We start from the raw sequence: 24,197 nt of genomic DNA, 5'->3' as shown, positions 1-24,197 counted from the left end.
CCTCCAACATTTATACTATGTAAGTTTTTTGAGGGCATGGTTGGACCATATACTTCTTTACATTCTTATAGTCCCTAAAAAGATATGTACTAAAAAGTACTTCTATCTGTTGTTCTGTTTTTTTTATATATCTGTTTGTCTGACTAAGGTACGTAGGCCTAGACTGGAGCCCACACTGAGGTATGTTGGGTTCAACTCTGAAGATTTACATTGCTTCAGAAAAATGTGTTACCACCTCCTTTATTCTTCCTCTCCCCCGGGTGTCATAGGAGACATTTCCCCTGTATAAGCCTTCCTCTGTGGTCCACCACTATAATCGTAATGGTCCTGAGCCCGTGAAGGCTTGGCAGGCTGGGCGGGCAGATGCCACCACAAGAGAGATGACAGTAAGTATGAGATCTGATGAGATGAGATCTGACAGTAAGTATCCAGACCTGGATTATTTGCTGTTCCAGACACTTCTGGAAAGAAGTGTTACCTTTTACAGAGTCTTTACTATTCCCTCTTAAGAGTCAATGGGATTATTATTTGGAATTTATGAGTTCTACATGCATAGTAAAAGTAAATGATGCTCAGTTGTGTCCGACTCTTTGCGACCCCATGGACTGTAGCCTACCAGGTTCCTCCGTCCATGGGATTTTCCAGGCAAGAGTACTGGAGTGGGTTGCCATTTCCTTCTCCAGGAGATCTTCCCAGCCCAGGGATCAAACCCAGGTCTCCCATGTTGTAGGCAGACGCTTTACCGTCTGAGCCACCGGGGAAGTCTTTACATACATATTTGTGCTCATCTCTGATTATTTCCTCAAGAAACTATGTTTTAGAGTGTAATTTCTGAGCAACAGTATGTGAGCATATGAAAGTTGTACTATGTTGCTTTTTCAACAAACCATAAGGTGGTGTTGGTCTTATTTTTCTGATGCTCACTTCCTTTTCTTAGAAGTGAGGTACAATGTTACTGTATTAATTTATAATTTATTCTTGATTATATCCCTTCTACATTTTGCTTTGAAATCACCAATTATTTTCTGTTCAGAAATCAAGTCCTTAATAATACTTAAATAATATCAACCTCTTATCCATTGTGTTTACAAAAATTACTCTACCATTTTATTTATCATGTTTGTTTGCATTTTAATCTCATTTATAATGTTATATGAAGCTCTGAAGATCAAATTTTTATGATAAAACTGATCAAAATTTCCCTTTCTGGCATTTTCCATTTTATTATAGAAAGATTTTCTCACAATATATATATTTTTCAAAAATAGAGTCAATGTGAAGCTGCTGGCCTCTGACTTTTATGAACAATCTGAATTCATAGTAAAGCTTTCTTAATGTATTTGTATGTAATGTATCTGTATTTCTATGTGTGTGGTAGAGGTTTGGCTTCTTTTGATTGTGGGAGAGGTTTGTAATAAGACTGAGAAAAGGAACAAGCTGATACCGGATGGGAAGTCATGGTTCATCACACAGTGGAGTGCCGGGCGTGACTGCCCTGACTGCCATTCCAAAGTAAGAGAGAGCTGTGTATGTGCTGTTGATGGAAAGCTGTCCATATACACATCATGTGGAGGGAAGTTTGAGCAGAATATGTGTAGAAAGATCCCATCTGTCTACATGTGTATGTACATTTTTACATGGACAGAACCTTCTGGAAGGAGCTTTTTCATTGTGCCTCTGGGGAAAGGGAAAGGGCTTCCCTTTTTATTTTAAATCCTTCTCCACTTAGTTGGCACTAGTGGTAAAGACCGCCTGCCAATGCAGGAGACATCAGAGATGTGGGTTCGACCCCTGGGTTGGGAAGACCCCCTGGAGGAGGGCATGGCAACCCACTCCAGTATTCTTGCCTGGAGAATCTCCTGGGACAGAGGAGCCTAGCGGGTATATAGTCCATAGGGCTGCAAAGAGTCAGACACAGCTAAAGAGACTAAGCATGCACTACTTATTTAACTTTTTCAAAAACCATAGAACATACATTACTTTTATATACCTGTTTTTAAAAAATCACGTGCCTCTGGCTCTAGGGTAACTTTCCTTTTCCTAAAATTTATCTTAATAAACTCATTCTCACCCGTGAATTTAATAATCTCATATCTACAGATGAGCCCCAGATCTTTTATTCTAGCCCATAGATACCTCTCTCTTCTGAACACCAACTCTGAATTTCCTGTTCCTTTTTTTTTTAAAAAAAAAATACTTTTATTTGGCTGCACTGGGTCTTAGTTGCTGCTCATGGGATCTTCAATCATCACTGAGGTATGTGAACTCTTAACTACAACATGTGGGACCTAGTTCCCTGAACCAGGAATTGAACTCGGGCCCCTTGCCTTGGGAGCATAGAGTCTTAGCCTCTGGAACACCGGGGAAGTCCTTGAATTTCCTATTCCTTGATAGATATTTTCCTCTACACATAGTAGTGGTACTTTAAGTGCGGTAACTGAAAATCTCTTTCCCCTGAACCTCTTTCTCTGTCTGTTCCCTATTGATCCAACTTCAAATGCTTCTTGAACTCACTGACCATTTCCATTATCCTGTCTTCTTCCACAAGTTACAGGAACTGAGATTGGAGCCCAATTCTGCCTGACGCCAAAGACCCTCCTTCTCCATCAGAAGTGGGCAATACATGAGCCATGACTTGACTTCTCTAGACCAGCCACGGCATGGAAAGATCCACGACTTGCTCGGAGAGGCTCTCCTTTCCCCTTCCCGGCCCTTGAGCTCCCCCGGAAGAAAGCCTGGAGTTTTCCTCCTGCTCACCTCTTCTGAGGAGTGGGCACTGCTTGCAGACCACGAGGACCTTGGCGCTCATGTTCTTGCCGGCCTGCTGAATTGCCAGATTGCCCTCTTTATAAATGTTGATGATCGAGACCGTGGCATGCAGACTCCCACCTCGAGGGATGGTGGTGATGACAGTGCCGGCCAAGACTGCAAAAGAAAACATTTTTAAAATCTAAGACAGTGAAGACCAATGTAAGCGGAACTGAAAATAGTTGTATTGATACATTCCTCTAACTTTCAGATGGGAAACATTTTAATGTTAGAAAGAAGGGCATAATAAGAGTCATTAAATTTAATTCTGTCTATCTGTCATCAAAATACAGGTTAAAAACCAGGAGTCATGGGGCTGTAATGTTACCCTAGCTGTTAGGCATTGAAAAAAACCAAAATAACTACCAAACTGCAGTCAGTTGCTGAGACAGAGACTTGTTCCAATGTGTTATCCAACGTGTGGATCAATTACCAAACATGGTAATTGCACCTCTGCTTGTTAATACTCAACAGGACCGTGTATCCTTAAGGCAGTGCCATAATAAGAAGTTGCATGATGGAGGTTTGAGCCATAAAGATCTGATTCCTTGTGTCTGTGTGGGTGAGCACTTACCTTTCTGTATCTCCCCCTGGTTCCTCTCTTTTTATTTATTTATTTGGCTGAGCTGGGTCTTAGTTGCCGCATGCAGGATCTTAGTTCCCCAACCAGGGATCGAACCCAAGCCCCCTGCATTGGGAGCTTGGAGTCTTAGCCACTGGACTTCTGGAAGTCCCTCTGGGTCTTTCATATTCTCTTTCTTATCCATCCTTTTTATCTCAATGAACAAGTCAAAGTATAGAACTGAGGTATAACTTTAAACATTTCCTTGGTTAGAAAAAACTCTAGCAAAATTCCGTTGCTTTTCACTATGTAACTCTCTCTTCTTACCATGTAACACTCAGAGAAGAGTCTTACTTCTGAGCCACATAAAGAAAGATGCTGCTGCTGCTGCAAAGTCGCTTCAGTCGTGTCCGACTCTGTGCGACTCCAGAGGCGGCAGCCCACCAGGCTCCCCCGTCCCTGGGATTCTCCAGGCAAGAACATTGGAGTGGGTTGCCATTTCCTTCTCCAATGCATGAAAGTGAAAAGTGAAAGTGAAGTCGCTCAGTCGTGTCCGAATCTTAGCGACCCCATGGACTGCAGCCTACCAGGCTCCTCCGCCCATGAGATTTTCCAGGCAAGAGTACTGGAGTGGGGTGCCATTGCCTTGTCTGAAAGAAAGATGCAGTGTTTCACAAAGGCATGCTTCGGGCATTTTTTGAAGGGGGTGTATTCCATGTGACGCAGGACTTAGATTGAATGACTTTTTGATAATCCTGTCCTTACCCAGAAAACCAACTGCAGCCCCCAGTCATTGTGAAATCAAAACCTGCCCCTAAAGAGATTTACTTGGTGGTCTAGTGGTTAAGACTCCATGCTTCCACTGCAGGGGGCATAGGTTCGATCCCTGGTCAGGGAACTAAGGTACTGCATGCCGCATGATGTGGCCAATTAAAAACAAAAACAAAACCCTGCCCCTAAAACAGTGCTACCAATGTGGGTTAGGAACCAACAGGCCTCTGGTGGTAGTATTGGGTCATTTTGCCATGTAAGTCACAATGGAATACATGGAGTTTTGGACTTGATAATATTACCCTTTCAGGATAAAGTGAAAACTCACTGCTTATGTGGCGTGCAAAGCTCATCACATCAGAATTCTTATTACACCTTACTGTGATTCCCAGTGATGAGCGATTCTCTGCAAAATGTCAGTTGGTAGCTGAGTGAAATCAGATAGCTCTGAAGGGAGGGAGGGAGATTTCCTTAAGCACCTGTTACTGGATGTGGGAGCAATGACACCTGGTGCTACTGGTCTTCATTTTCATGCCGGTTATTTGCATTTTGGCATGCAAACTCCAGATAGATTTAGGGCCCTAGTTTTTTTTATTGGGGTATAGTTGCTTTCGGGGCATCCCAGGTGGCTCAGTGCTGAAGAATGTGCCTGCCAATGCAGGAGACGCAGGAAACTCAGGTTCGATTCCTGGGTCGGGAAGATCCCCTAGAGTAGGAAATGGCAACCCACTGCAGTATTCTTGTCTGGGAAATCCCATGGACAGAGGAACCTGACAGGCTCCCCTCTGTGGGCTCACGAAGAATTGGACACGACTGAGCTGCTGAGCACGCATAGTTACTTTATAATGGGGTACAACAAACTGAATCAGCTATGTGCTTGTGTGTGTGTGTGTGTGTGTGTACGCTCAATCATGTCTGACTCTTTGCGACTCCATGGACTGTAGCCCACTAGGCTCCTCTGTTCATGGAATGTTCCAGGCATGAATACTAGAGTGGGTTGCCATTTCCTCTTTCAGGGCATCTTACCCACTCAGGGATTTGAACCCACTGGCAGGCAAATTCGTTACCAAATGTGCCACCTGCTGCTGCTGCTAAGTCGCTTCAGTCGTGTCCGACTCTGTGCGACCCCATAGATGGTAGCTCACCAGGTTCCCCCGTCCCTGGGATTCTCCAGGCAAGAACACTGGAGTGGGTTGCCATTTCCTTCTCCAATGCATGCAAGTGAAAAGTGAAAGTGAAGTCACTCAGTCGTGTCCAACTCTTAGCGACCCCATGGACTGCAGCCAACCAGGCTCCTCCATCCATGGGATTTTCCAGGCAAGAGTACTGGAGTGGGGTGCCATTGCCTTCTCCGAATGCGCCACCTGGGAAGCCCCAAATTAGCTATATGTGTATACATATACACATATATGTATTCCCTCCCTCTACAGGGCCCTAGATTCTTTACTGTCCTCACATCTTTACTACAATATGGTCAATCTGGGCTGCAGTTATCACTTGAAGGCATAAGAAAAAGCAAGCAAAGCTTCTTCTGGGAGGCCCTGTGTTGGGTAAACTATTTAGGCCGTAGCAACTTTCTTTTCCTGATAAGACTTTTCTTCCATATTCCTTTCAAACATAACCAACATAATTCAACTTGGGATCGTTTGCTCTTAAGCAGTTTTCACAGAATGTGCAAGATTTTTTTAATTGGAAAAAAAACTCTTTAGGAATTCTGATTCATTAGGTAATATCTCCTTGATATCTTCCAGTTTATAAGAGTTTCCAAATGGATTTCAGATTTCCGAGTTTTAATTTCATCCTCTGGAGGGACACAGCAGAGGAAATACTTGAATTTCTTCTGAGAGAGGCCAGCTTGGATATGTTTCTGAATTATTTAAGTTGAATTACAGATGTGTGAAAAAATACTCAGAACATGAAAACGATGTGAGAAAAAAAAGGATGCAGGGTTTTTTTCCTGGGGTGGGGGAAACACTGGGCTAGCCAGAATAAACAGAACAGCAGAGTCATGTACCAGAAGTCAAATGATTAAGTTTTAAGTTTGTGTGAAAAACGTATTTTCTGCACACATTTTTCTCAGTTGTGAACTCTAACACTTCAAATGGTGCAACACACCTTAGCGTGGAGGAAAATATTTTCCTGGGTAGATGCAGAGTGTAACTGACCCACTACCATCCCATTCATGGCAGTTCCTTTGAGGTTAAGCATGCAGTTTCGGGTTTCTGATTAAAAAGGAAAGACGGTTTTCTTTCTTACCGAAGTTGCTCGAGCAATAATTGCTCTCCAGAGTCCCCGACCGTCTACACTTCTGCTGACACAGGGCCACGGTGGGCTTTAAACCTTCATTCCAAGAAGAAATACATGAGATTCAGGAAAATGAATGCATATATAATTGGTGTTTAGATCTGAATCAGTCCATTTAAAATTCTCATTTATTTCTCTGAGCCACCAATCTGTCACTGCAATGAAATAATTAAAGAACCTGCAAAGGATATTCCTCACGTTACCAACTTCTACTCTTAATTTCCTCAGGGTAACTCAATGCCCTCTGCTGAGCTTTAAACCTGAGATCAAAGATAACCCAAATTTAGCCCCATTCTCTTCTTCCTTTATATATAACTAATGCTGTAACCAAAAATAGATACAGTCTCATGTGCCCTGCTTACCAAAAACCCAGAATAACAAATAAGAACACAGGAAATACAGGTTAACTCTTCACTTCACCAAAGGAATCTTATGGGGTTCCCCTGAGAGTGGAGGGAGTTTTCTTGATGCATTTGAAATACACAATTACCCAAATGTTAGCATTACAGGTTTTGGGGAACAATGCTCATGTGATGAAGTGTGCTATTTTGAGCCTGTCATTGCCTGTAAGGATCTTAAGAACTGAGAAGTAGACAAATTTAAAGTACAGCTAAATAGACAAACACAGTAGTTCTCAATGGGGGTGATTTCTCCCACTAGGTGACATTTGGTAAACTCTGGAAATATTTTTGGCAGTCACGACTAGAGGATGATACCAGCGTCTAGTAGGTAGATAACCAGCGATGCTGCTCAACATTTCACAGTGAACAGGACAGCCCCCCAAAGCAAAGAATTATCTAGCCAAAAATGTAAATGGTGCCAAGGTTGGAAAGCTGTGATATGATGATAATATTTAATCCTTATGAAATGAAATGAAAATATTGAATCCTCATTTTCATCATTAAAAATGTTTCCAAAACATTTGGTAATGATTCCCTTACATGTGGCAACGTGTTAGGAAGAACTAAACAGAACAACTGTCATAGAGCTGTACTTACCGGGTAAGAATTTGCCCTTCTAATATGTTCTGCTAACCCTTCTGTGAATTTAATCTTAATTTGTATCCCTACTTATCTCCAAAAGGATCTAAAGTGGATTACAATATTAAAATATACACAGTTTAATGTTAAAATATACATAATAGCATATATAAATATATATATAGTAGAGAAAGAGCTCAGAAAGCATTTAGAGGGAATATTGCTCTAAAAGTTGGGGACCTAAATTTATCTAATTCACTGAGTCCAAAGCTAAGTGCCTTAGAGGTTCTCCTTGTCTGATGAAAGAGCATCTTCTTACGTGGACCACTTGAACCCAGCTCCTTCTCGGCCTCAGGACATTAGTCTGGAGGTTGGGTGGGTGGCCCACCCTGACATTCTTCATCTTCCTGTCTGCTCTCTGCTGCCCTGCACACCCAAGTGTGGCACGGGGTTTTCAGCTTTCCTCTTCATGTGCTCCCTCAAGCATCTTGGTGGGTCCTCCCTCCTTGGGGACGATCGCTCTCTGGCTGTAGCCTCAACCCCGGCCCCCCATCTCAGATGTTCCCTCTGGTCCATCTTCGCCCCTCAGTCCCAGGCTCACGTGTCCTTCTGCTGAAGTCTCATCACTAATCTCTCATCCTTCATCCAACAGAACCTCCTCTCCTTTAGGCTTATTTATTCACTCTCCTACTCTCATGACTACTTATTCTTTGTTTCTTTAGAGGTTCAATACACTGGCCCCGCTCCTATTTCCCATTCCATCACCCTGGCCCATCTTAATTCCTTAGCTTTTCCACGTAGTTTTCATGGTCCATTAGTTCAGTTACTTTTTTAACAATACTTACACACCTGTTCCTGCTCTGCCCTCTAGCAGTCCGGTAGGAGACTCTTTTCTCTTTCTGTGTCTGCTCACAGACAGCTGAGAACACAAACAGACCCTCATCCAAGTGACAAACTGCCCCACAACCCCCAGGGCTCCCACCTCTCTTCTTGTTCTCAGCAGGTGACCTTGCCTATTTTCTGGTGAGAACAAAGATCACAGAACAAAATGTCCTCCACCAGACCTCCGAGCTGTCTCCATCTGTACCCTGACTTCCTTCCTCTCCTAAGAGAGGAGGCTGCCTACCTCTGGCCTAAGGTCTATCCTTCTGCATGGCCTCTGGAGGCCAGACCCTGCCATCTTTGTGAAAATTTCCTCCTCACTTATTCCCTTGCTCCGCCCTTCTGTTTTCCCTCTTTGCAAGCTACTTCCCCCTAGCTTTACCATGTTCAAACACTCAGGCTCTCTACCTCCCTTCCTCAGGGCCAAACCCTCAGACTGAGTTGCTGGACTTGGTGTTCGTTTCCTTGCCATGCTCCACACGCCCCCTCGCCCTTGTTCAGCATCTACCTGCACCACTCGGCTCACACAACCCCTGCCAGGGTGTCCGGCAGCCTCCACATCACGAAATCAGATGGTACCATTCTATTCCTGCTCTTGTTTAAAGTCTCATCAACATCTGAGTGAGGTGAATTCTCAACATTAAGTGAGAATCTAATCCTGAACTTTGCTTAAATCCACCAACAGCTTCCTCCACACTTAGGATAAAATCCCAAATACTTAGAGCATAAGGAGCAAGGTGGTAGAGCCTAAAGATGAAGCTAGAAGGGGAGGCCCCAGGGACAAAGTGTGAAGGAGATTGGCCCCTGCGCTGTCCTCTGGTCTGGCTGCTGGCCACAGGAGGCTTTTTAAATTTAATGAAGTTAAAAATTCAGATCTTTAGTTGCACTAATCACATTTCAATCATCTAAAAGTGGCCACCGTATTGGAAGGCATAGGCGTAGACAGCAAATCTAAGTGGGGGAGAGACACAGTCTGTGCTGTTGGGGGTGGGGGGAAGGGGCAGGGCATGCATGGGGAGTTAAGATAGAGGAAGTCAAGGGAACCCTAGGAGTGTGGCTACAGATGCTGTGGCCCAGGCTTGAGAAAATAGGTGGAGAAGCAGAAATGAGACAGAATATAGTGTGATAGAAATGAGTTAAATCTGATATATTTTTCAATGTCTAGCAGTTGCAAACCTGTAGGAGATAATTAAAAAGTCATGTTTGCAACTTCAGAGAAAGTTTAGGACTGGATATAAAAGCTGGAGAACCACATGGGTGTAGACAGATGATTCTCTGGGAAGAATAAGGACACCAAGGTCCACTGAGAGAACTGGAGAAATATTGCTGCGATGTGCAGCAGTACACTTCCGGGCCACAAGGTGGCACACTTGCGGAGTGCTCAGAAAAATCAGCCCTTCTGGAAGTGTCTGTACTCAGGACAGCCCTCTCTGCGAACTCGCAGAAAATGGTGGGCAATAAAGCTGGGCTTATTTCAGCCCATTTCACGTCTTAACCTTAGATTCCCCCTTCCACTTTTTTCTCCTCCCTTTTAGATTTTGAGATCTGAGGCCTGAAATCCTGGTGGGCTCTGCTGACAGGGTGTAGAGACAAGAAACAGGAACGCTCTGTTGCCCTTTCATTTCTTAGGTCATACCCAAACCAGAGGTCCCCAACTGGTGTCTACAATACATACAATGTTTTTGTTTGATTTACTTCAGTTTAAAAAAATAATATATTTTGTATGGCACATTTTGGATCATACCCCTCCCCACAACAAAGTCCAAATACTTGCAGAAATGAAAACAGACAGGAATCAGGGCCCTGAAATTTTAACCCAAAATACTACAGTTCTATGTAATAAAAAGAAAAACATGATTTTATAAATGCCAAGAAAGAAAAATTAGGCTTGTTATGGTCTCTACCTATAATAGGGTTCCTAGTATTTTTAAGTGACCATAATTTTCCTGGATAACATTTTAAAATTATTAGCTTATAAGCATTCTTATATCTTATACTTTTCTTTCATTTATGGAATCATATTATTCTCTTATGTAAGTATTTGTCTTATTTAACTTATTTTAGTTTCAAGTATTTTCCTCTTAATCAGTTTCCCCCCTCCCCCCCACCCCCACTTCAGAAGAATTCTTCTTATACTCAAGTCTGAGTAGAAATTTCAAAGCAGACTTACTTGTTGTAGACACTGGAAAGGTGGTGGTAACAGGCAGTGCAGTGGTTGTCGGTAATTTTTTGGGCCTGAATTTGTAGTGACCGATAAATCCATCTGCAGTTAAACTTAAATCTGATAAAAACTGAATGAGAAGTTCGTTTCTCTCAGATACAATTGGCCTAAAAGGGAAAAAAAAAGTTTTAAAAATGCATATATATATATAGATTTAAAAGTGTAGAACTAACTTTCCTTTAATTTCCAACAATAGATTACTCTCTGTTTAAACTGAAAAGTTAAAAGACTTAAAAAGATGACATTCTTAACCTGCTCAATATTCACGCAAATAGCTAACATTTCCTGAGCGTTTGCTCAGTTAGGCACTGAGCTTTTTGCAAACTGCTGAATTGTGCTTTCACAACAACCATGTTATTATCCCCTTTTTATGGAACAGGTGACTGAAGATCAGCGAGTTAAAGTGATTTGCCCAAGGCCCTCCGCTTGTGTGTAGGAGAGTCAGGATTTGAACCCAGGACCAGGTGCCACTGGGGACAGTGTAAGCACTGAAGCTGCAGCTGGTGCTTCATAAGCGCTTTAGGGTCTGGTCTGACTCAGCAACTGCACAGCATCTTTGAACTAAGACTCAGTTCCGGCTGGCCTGGGGAGCTAGGGGTTGCTGGCCATGGGGAATCAGATGGAGAAACCTGGTGAACAAATTTCCACACCCTGTGAAGACACAACGAAAGGGATCGTCTTAGCGGGCTGGTCACCTAGGGATAAGAAAGCCACTCAGAATTTAATGGGACTTTCATTTCATTGTTAATAAGAGTTCTCACGCGTGCCTGAAATGGAAACCTTTCTGTTTATAATCTGGGTAGCAAAATGCTCTTAAGGAGAAAGAGAAAGTGATTACTTTGTTTTGGTGGTCATGAACAACCTCATTAAGAATCTAATTTTAAAGCAATCTTAGGGGCGTGCTGGTTAGTTGGGACTAAAGATTTAGTAGCGCTAATTACTGAGGCTCAGAAGCTCTCTTACTTAAGTCTTAGGGGATAACTATATTATAAAAGATGGTAGTTTCACCTAATCTTTTGCTATTGTTATTTAAACAATGGTTTAAAAATGCTGTTTGGCTAATTCCATTTTAAAACTATTTAATTCAGAAGTGGAAAAAATTAGTTATTTAACCAAATTAATTGGTGGTTTGTCTAAACTCCTTTTTTGAGGCATCTTCTCAGCCGAATCACTTCTTAGGCATCTTGGACAATAAATACATGAGGCAACTCTTGTTTTCCCTCACCTATCAGCTACTTTGAGTTGGAAGCGTGGAGGGGAAGGTAGATCTGGCCTTGACCACCAGGGAGAACAGTGCAGGGTCTTCTCTGTCCTGAAGGTTATTGCCTTCCGAGCCAAGACATGAACCAAACCTAAGAACGAGCTCTGTGACTTCCCTTTTACCTTCCAGTCACAAAAATGGGACCAAGGTCATTTAAATAATGCTTCTGAGCATCAAGCCACAAACGTGAATATTTAATCCTGCTTCTGAAAATATTCCATGAAATAAACACAGCGTGCATGAAATACAGTTTTCAACTACAATTACAAATAAGACATGTTAACCTTGTTTAGATGATAACATTACAAAAAGCACTTCTTGTAAGCAGCAAAGAAAACCTGACGATCCAACCAAGCCAGCCTTAGGGGCACGATGTTATAATTATAGTGATCATTCACTGCCTCTTGTATGAACTAATCTTGGAAGCACTATACTGGAAGCTAAATTTTCTCAAGGAAGAGTATTTTTGTCACAAAGACATATTTCAGCTATGCTGCCACTGAGCTTTAGTATGAATGTGACAGAACCGCAGTGCCATAAATGTACTGAAGGCCAAGTGTTGCATTTGCAAATTAATGTTACAAATCACTCGAAAGGCAAGGGGACATCTCATGTGTGCCCACTCCTCACTAGCAAATCCCAGGACTGGATGAAGGATGCTCACTGCTGTCTTACAGAATTGCCTATGAGAACGGTCTGCAGCCAACCAACCACCGTATTTCTTGACCCACCTCCTCCTCATCTTCACCATCCTTCACCTCCTTGTCTTTACCTGGACCACTGCCACAGCCTCCTCCCTGCTGTTGTCTAGGAGGGGTTCTAGGGGCACCAGTCCTGTCATTTCCCCCACCTGCATGGGGAGGGCCCCCACGTCTGCACGATGTGGAGTCCACTCCACTCTCAGCCTCCTCTGTCTCTCTCTCCCACTCAAGGCGTAGGCTCCAGAACAGCATCCATCTCCTCTGTGTATCTTTACAATCAAACTCTGCTTGGAACGAATCCTCTGTTCTGTATCTAACTTCCACTCTTCCGTCAAGACTCAGCTTCAAGAAGCATAATCTCCCCCAATTTCCCCACCACTTGTCCCTACTGGACCAAAGGACTCCTTGTCAGAAATCCACCCAGACTTTTTGTTGCCAATTTACCTGTCTGCCTTGTTTCCGCCCCTCCTGCTACTCACCTCTGTATTTTTTTATTAATCTTGGAGTTCCAGGTCCCTAACATCGTGCCCACCACATGGCTGGGGTATATATAGTAAATGTTTCTGAACTGAATCCAATGGTACTGATACTGTGCTGAATCAGGCACAGGGATGCTGGTGATGTCCTGCCAGTCACAACACTCCTCCTCCTAGTCACACATCTAACAGGGGAAAAGTTCCCCAAACAGGTTTTCTCACTTTCTGTACTGCCCCACCCCAGAAGTACTCTAACTGTGGGGAGATATTCCTGTGGTCCAAGCTCTTCCAGGCAAACTTCTCAGGAAGCCAGGGATGCTCAACAGCGCCCCCATCGCCCCCACCCACCCTTGTGGAGGCAACCGCTACCCTGAGTTTGTGCTCCTTCTTTCCCTTCCTTTATCTACTACAGATTTACTTATATAAGCTATGGTTTGTCCAGTAGTTATGTATGGATGTGAGAACTGGACCATAAGGAAGGCTGAGTGCCAAAGAATTGATACTTTTGAACTGCAATGTTAGAGAAGACTCTTGAGAGTCCCTTGGACAGCAAGAAGATCAAACTAGTCAATCCTAAAGGAAATCAACCCTGAATATTCATTGGAAGGACTGATGCTGAAGCTGCAATACTTTGGCCCCCTGATGTGAAGAGCCGACTTGTCGGAAGAGACTCTGATGCTGGAAAAGACTGAGGGCAGGAGGAGAAGGGGTGACAGAGGATGAGATGGTTGGATGGTATCACTGACTCAATGGACATGAGTTTGAGTAAGCTCTGGGAGTTGGTGATGGACGGAGAGGCCTGGTGTGCTGCAGTCCATGGGGTTGCAAAGAGTCGGACACGACTGAGTGACTGAACAACAATGGTCTGTATCATGAATCCATATAACCTATAGGTTTGTATGCTCTTAAACTTCATATAAATGAAAGCGTATAGTGTGTCTTTTTCGTTTTTTTTTTTTTTTCCTACCCTCAACATTACAACTGTGAGACTTATCCACTATGTTCATGGCTATAGACTGTGAATTGCAACAGAATCTGACTATTCTCTTATTGATAAACACTGGGCTGTTTACTCTCCCTCTGGAACACACAATGTTAAAGAGAACACTTTTATGTGCTGTGATGCAGGAGGACAAAAGTATCCTTAGTGGACACACCAGAAGGTTAGGGTATAGACTCTACACGAGGTTAACGGATACAAGTTCATGTTCAATTTTAGTAGATATTGCCAAACTGATTTCCAAAGTGACGGTACCAATTTACATTCTTCTCAAAGATGCATTCACTGTGCAGCTTTCTTCTGGGAATGCCTTTTCATGTCCTTTGCCCATTTTTCGTAATGAGTTGTTACCTTTTCCTTATTCACTTTTAAGAATTTCTTGCTATGTTCTGGAACCTAGACCTAGGTCTTTGTCAAGTATATCAAATATTTTACAAACATCTGTTTTGGTTTTGCGCCTTCTCTTTTCTCTCCCTTTAAGGTGTGTTTTGATGAGCAGAAATTCTCATTTAAACTTCTCATTTAAGTTCCACCTGTAACCCATCTGTAATTGATTTTTGTGTGACATAGATATGAACACAATTCATTTCTCCATGGAAACAAAAATGGTCCCTGCCTCCATTCTCAACAGGGCCAACCTTTGGCCGCTGACCTGTGGGACTCTGGAATGTGCCCACTCTGCAGAGACACATGGATGTGTTTCTGGCTTCTCTGGTGTTTTCATTAGTCAGTTTTTCTATCTTTCTGTTAAAACCACACTGTCTTAATTACAACAGCTTTCTGACCTTGTTCCATCATGGTAGGTCAAATCTCCCTGCCAGTTCTTCTCCTTCAGAACTGTTCCCTGATCAGGGATCAAACTGCTATGCTGCCTGCATTGGGACTGTGGAGTCTTAACCACTGGACCACCAGCGAAGTCCTACAGTGTTCTCTATTTATCCATTAGACCAAGCCTGTTGGTTTACAACCTTCTACCTCTTCATTTCTTTTTTTTTTAAGAGGTTACCTCAATTTACCATCCATACTTACTTTGGCATATTATAAAGTTTCACAATATCTTCACCCGACTCTTAAATAACACAGAGACCTGAGAATCCTTCAACTCTGTATCCACTATCTTTGCTCAGTGTTTGTTTCTGCATTTTAGTCTTTTATTCTGTGGTCATTACCTTTCTGCCTGATTTAAAGTCATAATGCAGTTTCTTTAGTTTGGATTTGTTGGTAGTAAACTGTCTCAGCTCTTATTCAACTAAAAATGTCTGTATTTCACCCACATTCACAAAAGAGAAGGTTTTCTGGGTAATTAATTCTAGAGTGACAGTTGTGTTAGCATTTTGAAGATATTTTTCTAAGATCTAACTTTCATTGTTTCTACTGAGAAGTCAGTTGTTAGGCTCTTTGTGATAATCTGTCTTTTCTTCCTGGATGTTTTTAACATCCTTCTTTGCTGTTTTGTGGTTTTACTATAATACATGTAGGCATGGATCTATTAAAACATATATTGCTTAGGCTTTATTGACTTCTCATATTTGATCATTGATATCTCTCCTCCATTTTGGAAATTGCTCACTAGTATTTCTTCAAACATTAAATTTCCTACATTCTATATTGTTTCTTATGGAACCTTGATTAATGTATATTAGGTTCCTTCACTCTAGCTTCTATAAATCTTAACCTCTCTTTCATATTTTCCATCTGTCTCTTTGTGCCATGTTCCAGGCAATCACTTCATACCTATTTCTCAGTACCTTAAATCCCTTCTGGAACTATGTCTATCAACTATTTAACATATGTATTAACTTTCTTGTTTAAATTATTATGTATCTCAGTTCTGGAAATTCTGTTAGACTCTTTGTTAAATCTAATTGATCATTTCTAAAAGTCTCTTGGTTCTTATTCACTTTCAACAGTCTGTACCTTAAAGGCTCTCAAGTAATATATTTTACATGAATTTCTTTTCACATACTTATTTTACCTTCTGTATCTCATAATTTTACTATATATAGTAATTATGTAGTTAATATTTAATTAATATATTTAATTTATATTTAATATAAACTATATTTTTACTGATTACTATAATTAGGCCTTTGTAGGTCTGATTATAGCTTGTTTCTGCTGCTGATTGTTTATGTTGGCTTTTTCTTCGTGTTTCATGATTTTTTTTATTAGTACTTGTAGTTCTTGAAACTTTATTTATAGGAATTCTTAAAGCCTAAGTTAAGATGCATTCTTTCAGCAAGGATTTGTGTTTTCCTCTGTCATACCATGTGGGCACTCACAACTTGGAGATTCTTTAAGTTTCTGACTGCATTTTTTTGGGAATAGTCAGGTAGTTTAAATTATAACCTCAAATTCACATGTGGACTGGTTTTTGGTTAAAAATTCCCATCAGAGACTATTTTTATTTCCTTTCACCAGAAGCCAAGGCCAAAACCAGCCAATTTTCCTTATTATCTCCCTTGCGGTAGGGGGGGTAGGGAGGAAAATTAATTCAACCACATTGGTGTCACATAGCTATCTCCAAAGCCAAATTTGTGTATAGTAATTTTGAAAGTAATGGCAACCCACTCCAGTATTCTTGCCTGGAAAATCTCATGGACAGAGGAGCCTGGCGGGCGCTACAGTCCATGGGGTCACAAAGAGTCAGACGTGACTGAGCGACTGATTACATACATGTTTAAATTACTACTAACTTGTACATATTCAAATTCTTACTATTATCAAACTTAATAAATATAAATGAATCTAACCTGGAAAGTGACTTGGGACTTTCCTAGTGGCCCACTGGCTAAGACACCATGTTCCCAATGCCTGGGGGATGGGGGGAGAGGGGGCAGGTTTGATCCATGCTCAGAGAACTAGATTCCACATGCTGCAACTAGGAGTTGGAATGCCACAACTGACACCCGGCACAGCCAAAGAAATAAATAAAAGTAAATTTAAAAAAATAAAGAAAATGCTGTGCTTTAATTCTAATGTGCCTATGGGAAATCACAGAAATTCACTAAGATCAAGTGATGCAGATACTTTCACTAGGTTGAAGAACAGGGTAAGAAAGACCTTTTTTTTAGAAAGACTATTTAAATTAGCACAATGGTGACTTGCAGGCAAGCAGTAGTCATTTAAACTGCCACCTTTACTAGTACTCTATGCGAAGGTGTGACATGTAGTTTAGTCCTAAGTCGTGTCTGACTGTTGTGACCCCATGAACTATAGCCCACCAGGCTCCTCTGTCCATGGGATTCTCCAGATAAGAATACTGGAGTGGGTTGCTATGCCCTCCCAGGGGATCTTCCCAACCCAGGGATCAAACCCAGGTCTCCTGCATTGCAAGTGAATTTTTTACAGTCTGAGCTGCCAGGGCTTACTCAAACGAGAATTTGGGCAACCATGTGAGGAAGCATAAAGCCCCCAAAGGTCCAGGACATACCTCTGATCAGGTAAAATCATCTGCATCCAGCTAGCCTAAGCTTCCAGGTTTCCTCATCTGGATTCTCAATAAACAGCCCCCAAATTTTTCCTTAGAATTTTCCTCATTCTGCTATGACACTGGAGCTCCTCTCACAAGGCAGTGAGGTTTCCAGGTCTCTGGCTCAGCATCTGCGCCTGGGGCATCACCAACTCTGCTTCGGTGTATCTATTCAGCTGCCCAGGCCTCTCTGCTGCTGCCAAGTCGCTTCAGTTGTGTCCGACTCTGTGCGACCCCATGGACGGCAGCCCACCAGGCTCCCTACTCTCTTGTTAATGCTGCCTTGCTCTCTGGGTTGGCTATTCTTTGTTTTGTTGCTGTATGGGACTCCACTGGGAAGGAACCCAAGAATTTGTGAACAAAACAACACAACACCTTCCAGAAAATACAATATAATTGGGCAATTTTAGGGGACATCCCTGGTGGTCCAGTGGTTAAGACTCCCCCTTGCAATGCAGGGGACTTGGGTTCGATCTCTGGTCGGGAAACTAAGATCCCACAAGCCGCAGAGCAACTAACCCCACACGCCACAACTACTGAAGCACACACACCACAACCAGAGAGTCCATGTGCACAACATAACAAAGATCCTGCGTGCTGCGACGAAGATGTGACGTAGCCGAATAAAGAAAGACATACTTAAAAAATACAGTAAAAAATAGACAATTTTATAAGAAACAAGTTTAGAGCCCCTAAAATAAAACAGGTGCTACTTACGCAGGGGGGCTGTCGCCACAATACTTTCCAATTCTTTCAGCGTCGTTGATCTCCCCACCATTAAACACAGCCACGTAATCGTACCGGCAGTAGTTATCACGCTCAACATCAAATTTCTCAAACTTTAATTCTATAAGCTTTAGTGAAAGCACAACATTAGAAGGGTCAAAGGGGTAGTGCAGAAAAACATCAAACAGAATTCTTCCTCTCCTCAGGTTTGTAAGGGTACCGTGTTTTTCCTTCCTAAAAAAAATGTATTCACCTTCTTTACATTTTTTCTTATTGTTTTCAAACTTCTTTAGTTAACAACATTGTGTTATTCTCTTGCTTTCATTTTTAATTATCTCAAAAGATCACTTTAAGCCCAGATCAACCCTAGTTAGGATCTTTTTTTAATTGTGGTAAAAGTCACATAATATAAAACATATAATTTTAATCAGGCTTCCCTGATAGCTCAGTTGGTAAAGAACCCACCTGCAATGCAGGAGACCCTGGTTTGATTCCTGGTTAGGGAAGATCTGCTGGAGAAGGGAAAGGCTACCCACTCCAGTATTCTGGCCTGGAGAATTCCATGGACTGTATAGTGGCACTTACATTCACATTCTTGTGCAACTCTCACCATCATCCATCTCCTGAATATTTCACCTTCCTGAATTGAAACTCTGTCCCCATTAAACTCCAAGTCCCCATTCTTCCTCCCCCACCGCCGGCCCCTGGCATCTACCAATGTACTTTCTGACTCTATAATTTGATTATTCTAGGTACTTCATATAAGTGGAGTCAAACAGTATTTGTCTGCACTTACAGAATCCCACGGACAGAGGAGCCTGGCGGGCTATAGTCCACGGGGTCGCAAAGAGTCAGACACGACTCAGTGATTAACAACAACTGTATATTAGAATGCATTTTTAAGGTTACCGATCTAGGATCTTAAACATGGGAACTCTGTTCACTTACAGCTAAGAAAGTACAGAAACACTACATAATCCTAGCAATCAATATTAAGACTTAAATTGGGTTTGTATTGGAGTGGAAATTGGGGCTATATACCAACTTCATTCTTCTCTAGAGGAAAACTAGTAGAAATAAAAAGTATTACCTACAATGTCCCCTGTAGTTGGGATGTGGTGTTTGTGTACATGTTTGGTTGTCTGAGATGGGTGGACGCAGCAGTTCTACCTTCAAGGGAAGGAGACTAATATTTCCATCACATGCAAAGAACTCAAATTCTTCAGGGCCAGAGGTTCAGGGAAGTGGGAATTGACTTTGATGTTTTCTGGAAGTATGTTTTAAGACTGTGTCTGCCAAGCACAGTGTGCTTGGTGATCTGGTTGATTTTGAAGAGGCTGCATAGAAGCATGAATGCACAAAGTCAGTGTTAGATTTCTGAAGTTCTTTTTTTTTTTGGCACTGGTACCAACAATAGTGTCCTAAAATACTCAAGTCGATAGGAAGTTTTGATTTAAAAGCAATCATTCCCCTTATAAAAGCAGATCTTTCAAGAGGCCCTCCACTGTATGAATCAAAGGAAGTCTCACTGGGTTCATAAATACCCATGGCACCCAGAGACTGGTCCCTATTCTTCCTGGGTGGGCAGGCAACCCTCCCTAATGCTTACGGAAGATAATAGGTGTTAACTCATGTTAGGACAGACACGATGTTATTAGCTGTTAGCTAGCGAAGACTTGGACAGTAATGTCGGTGAAGTTGTAACAGCAGTGACATCACAAAGAGACATAAAAGGAAAGTTTGGCTTTGAACATGATTGCCACATATCCACATATTTATCCACTTTTCAAAAGCACCAGCAAAGGCTAAATAATAGCTTATTCATACTCAACACTGCTTTAAGTTACATTAAAATATTTCCCCTTTGGGTCCTGTAACTTTTCATTGGTCAGAAACAAAATGCATTCCAGGTTACTAAAAAATTGGCTGAACTTTTTGTACTTAGAAATTGGTTACAAATTTTGGGAGAGAAAATAAAAATAAACAGGGTAAAGTAGAAAGCTATGATTTTTTTAAAAGATATCTTTTAATAGAAGAAAATGCCCAAAGATTTACAGAGAAATTACTTAAGACTTAATTTTCTCATATTATTTTTCTCATTTGGACAGTTTCCACTGATTTCAGACACTACAACTATGACTAGAGACTCAACTGGCTAAAGCCAAAAATTAAATAAGTAAAATCTAAATGTAATTTAAATAAAGAGAAAAACTTGTGGAAAAGATGGCAAATTGTAATCTGCAAGTATAATTAAATGGAAATCACTTAATCTAACATATTTACAAATGACACAAAGAGAAAAATGATCAATACAATCTCAAGAATTACATAATAGCTTAAATGTTGGATAAATTTAATTTTTAAATGTTATCTTAAACTATAAAATGTTCAATAGATTTACAGAATCCTTTATTATCAAATAAATGAGTAAATTTTTCATTTAAACATAAACCTGAGTTTTAGGATTATGATCAAAGTATGTGTGTGTGTGTGCAGTCAAATCGCTGACCTGCACGGTATATTTGCTGAATAATTTTCCACTAAGGAAATGAATATATGGCAAATAGTATTTGTGTAAACAAAAGATCAAGTTAGAAAAAATTTTTTAACAATATCGTAATATTCACCATACAGTGTTTGGATTAAAGTCTATAATGATTCCCATAACAATAATTTTTAAAAGTTATTTTCAAAATCCTATAGCAAAGAGTTGGTCTATTTTCATGCTAACTTCTATCCTGAAATTAATATCTGAAAGTGGTCCCCAGAAAGGGTAAAAATTCATATAACCACAAACTAATAAACACTGGAAAACTAGATCTCTGTTGATTGTTTTAGAGCAATGAATAGGTATTTGTGGGGAACCTGCACAAATTTTAAACAACAACCAAAAAAAAGAAAAAGAAAAAGCATCATGGAGCACAGCAGTTTTCATATCAGAGACCTTGTTCTTAGAAAAAATGATGTGATGTGCTTGCACTGGCTTTGCTGAAGTGAAGCATTCTGGCTGTTTTGGATTTGGTGATTCAGAGGGCTGTTACCAGGACATGATGCTCTGTGAGCAGATGGTAACCTGAGGTGTATGTAAACTTGGAGATTTGTTGTCCTCCTGCACTTGGTCACTGCTGCTCATAAACCCGTGCTTATAACACCTTCCACAGTGTTTAAACAACCTCAGGTGGGATTTGCAGGCCGTTTGTATTTTAAACCTGTTGAAAATTATAATTCTCTAATGGGAAATTAAATCCATGACTTTGCAAGTCAGAGAGCACAAAGGCAACTTTAACCTGGGTCTCTGCATGAAGAAATCCTGTGTCCAGCAGGGCCTTCCTTGCCTGTTATCTTTAACAGTTCACACTGGGCAATTCACACATGCATATTTTCTTCATGTTTTCAGGGAACCTCACCTGATTCTTTGGGGCTACGATGTGCCACACACAAGTGACTCCTGCAGGGTAATCACGGTCTGGCCAGTTGGGGGTTTTGAAAGAGCCGGAAGGTCTTTCAAGGAGGCCTCCACAATACTGATCACCTGAAGTTATTAAAAATGAAAAAACGTCCACGTTTATGGCAATGCAACCATATGGAAATAGGAACTTTGAATACTGACACTATAATAAAGGCAGTAGCAGATGCTCTTAGTTTTTCCCTTAAAAAATGGTTGTATAGTCTCCTTTAAACACACACACAGGCACACACACACACACATACACGCACATACGCACACACAGAATGATCTCAAGGTTACCTGACAGATCACATCAGCATAAGAGAGTGAAGGAGTGAAATGAGGGCCATAGACTCTTTTCTTTTCCCCATTTTTTGGATGAGACAAAACATCTGGGCTGGTACTCACACATTCAAACACCATGCAGGCTCAACCAATTCTATGTATATAAGAGCTCAAAGCAGGGGTATTTATTAATAAGGCTAAAATTCAGGTCCATGGACAAAGTCTGACTGAGTTATTATAGACAACTCTTATTACTAGAAAGCTGTTTATAAATCTTTCACAATTTTCAAGAATAATATTGTCAAAACAATATATGTTTATAAAACTGTCAGCGATACAGAAAAGCATTAAAGGTAGGATTGATTTCTAGATTGGCCTGATGTTGGGCAAGCTCTCTCCTGGTCTGAGAAAAGTGACTGCTCCAGAAAAGTCTGCTGGATTAACAGGTACGGGGTGTCACGTGGGGTGGCTCCATGCCTCACAGCTAACCATGCCCCCGGACTTGGGGCCGGGCACGCGCATTTCTGCTCTGAATGACTTCAGAACAGAGCCAGGAAGGCTAGCCCCCAGGAGCCTCAGGAAGGGGCTGTTGGCGGCGCCCTCACACCACACAGCACAGGCCTGCTTGGTTTGACAGGGACTGTGCTTCTTCAGCCTGCGTCCCTCGTCTGCCCTCTGTCCCCAAACCCTCGGTTCCTCCCTCGCCTGCACACTGAGATGGCCTTGTGTGGGGGGATGAGACCGTCCCCCACTCATACCTCTGTTTCTCCCACCCCAGACCCTAACCTAGAGCCCAGACTCAGCCGTGCTGAAGGTTCTCCCTTTAGGCACAAATCTCATTATTTCACTAGGAGGTTCCGGAAGTTTCACCAGAGCCAGACTCAGCAGTAGTTCTGACAGTGAGGATACTAAGGATGAAGGTTTGGTTTCACACTTGGTTTTCAACAGAATATTCTGCAATGCTAGCTTCCTGGCCTGTGCAAATATTAGCCTCACTTCCCTGGGACTGAACTGGGTTTCCTGGACATATCTGAGGTGCTGCTGCTGCTAAGTCGCTTCAGTCGTGTCCGACTCTGCGCGACCCCATACACGGCAGCCCACCAGGCTCCACCGTCCCTGGGATTCGAACACTGGAATGGGTTGCCATTTCCTTCTCCAATGCATGAAAGTGAAAAGTGAAAGTGAAGTTGCTCAACTCAACCCCATGGACTGCAGCCTACCAGGCTCCTCCGGCCATGGGATTCTCCAGGCAAGAGTACTGGAGTGGGTTGCCAGTGCCTTCTCCGGGACACATCTAGACTCCTAGTAAAGCTGCTTATTCCCCGTGGGGGGTGATTGAATTTGGGTTAAGATTTCCTCAAATTCCACCACTTAAAACTAACCACAATAAGTATGTGACAAATGCATTTCAGACATCTCTATGCATATGTACTAAAGGGTTGATTGAAATAATTTTAGAAAGATATTTCAATACAAGTTTTAATTTAATTTTACTTGGATTTAACCAAGAAAGAAAAACAAACTAATTCATATACTTTAATAAAATATTTGACACAGAAGCTAATCATTCTTAAAAGGATTCTTTAAATTGAAGACAATGTATTATAAAAATAGTGGTTGGAATAATTTCTACAACTTTTTGTTTATGGAAAACTTCAAGCATATACAAAGCAAACAGACAATATAATGAATCTCTATGTATTCGTCGTTCAGTTTCAACAAGTATCATCATTCTACTATTCTTTTTTTAAATGTTTTTTTATTTTTGTTTATCCTTTTTGACCATGCTGTGTGGCATGGGGACCCTTAGTTCCCCAACCAGGGATCGAACCCAGGCCCCTGCACTGGGAGTGTGGAGTGTTAACCACTGGATCACCAGGGAAATCCCATCATTCTACTATTCTATCAATATAGCTAGCCAATGCCCACCACTTGCACTATTATTATTATTACTTTATATGTTTGAGGGAGGTAAATTCGATACTTTGAAATGCACAAATCTTAGCTGTAAAAATTTGAAAAATGGTTACACCTGTGTGAGCCACACTCCTATGATGTATGTATCCAAAATTTCTGTATCCTTCACCAGTCAATTTGCTGGATCTCCACAACACTTTTCTGAAAGATTTCACTGTAGATTAGTTTTATTCTAGAGCTTCATATAAATGGAATCATATGGTGTTCCTCTTCTGTGTTTGACTTCTCTTGCCTGGCACAATGTCTGAGATGCAGTCATGTTGCTGTGTGTATTGGTAGCTTGTTCCTTGACATTGCTAAGTAGTATTCTGGGGTGTGGAAAC

At 41.5% G+C, this 24,197-nt stretch overlaps 1 protein-coding gene across 1 annotated transcript in view; it reads right to left on the bottom strand.

Moving 5' to 3' along the window:
• The window catches only part of PCOLCE2 (procollagen C-endopeptidase enhancer 2), a 95,581-nt gene that overhangs the window by 1,005 nt on the left and 70,379 nt on the right, over positions 1-24,197 (bottom strand). Inside the window, exons 4-8 of the mRNA XM_019966413.2 lie at positions 21,572-21,696; positions 18,156-18,292; positions 10,478-10,635; positions 6,398-6,481; positions 2,758-2,925 (exon numbers count right to left, since the gene is read on the bottom strand). Of these exons, the coding sequence (XP_019821972.2) occupies positions 2,758-2,925; positions 6,398-6,481; positions 10,478-10,635; positions 18,156-18,292; positions 21,572-21,696 (672 nt within the window). The remainder of the gene's footprint in view (positions 1-2,757; positions 2,926-6,397; positions 6,482-10,477; positions 10,636-18,155; positions 18,293-21,571; positions 21,697-24,197) is intronic.

Source organism: Bos indicus, chromosome 1, assembly GCF_029378745.1.
Source record: "Bos indicus isolate NIAB-ARS_2022 breed Sahiwal x Tharparkar chromosome 1, NIAB-ARS_B.indTharparkar_mat_pri_1.0, whole genome shotgun sequence".
NCBI lineage: Eukaryota > Metazoa > Chordata > Mammalia > Artiodactyla > Bovidae > Bos > Bos indicus.
Note: the sequence above shows the minus strand (reverse complement) of the source record. Positions and strands in the feature narration are given on the sequence as shown.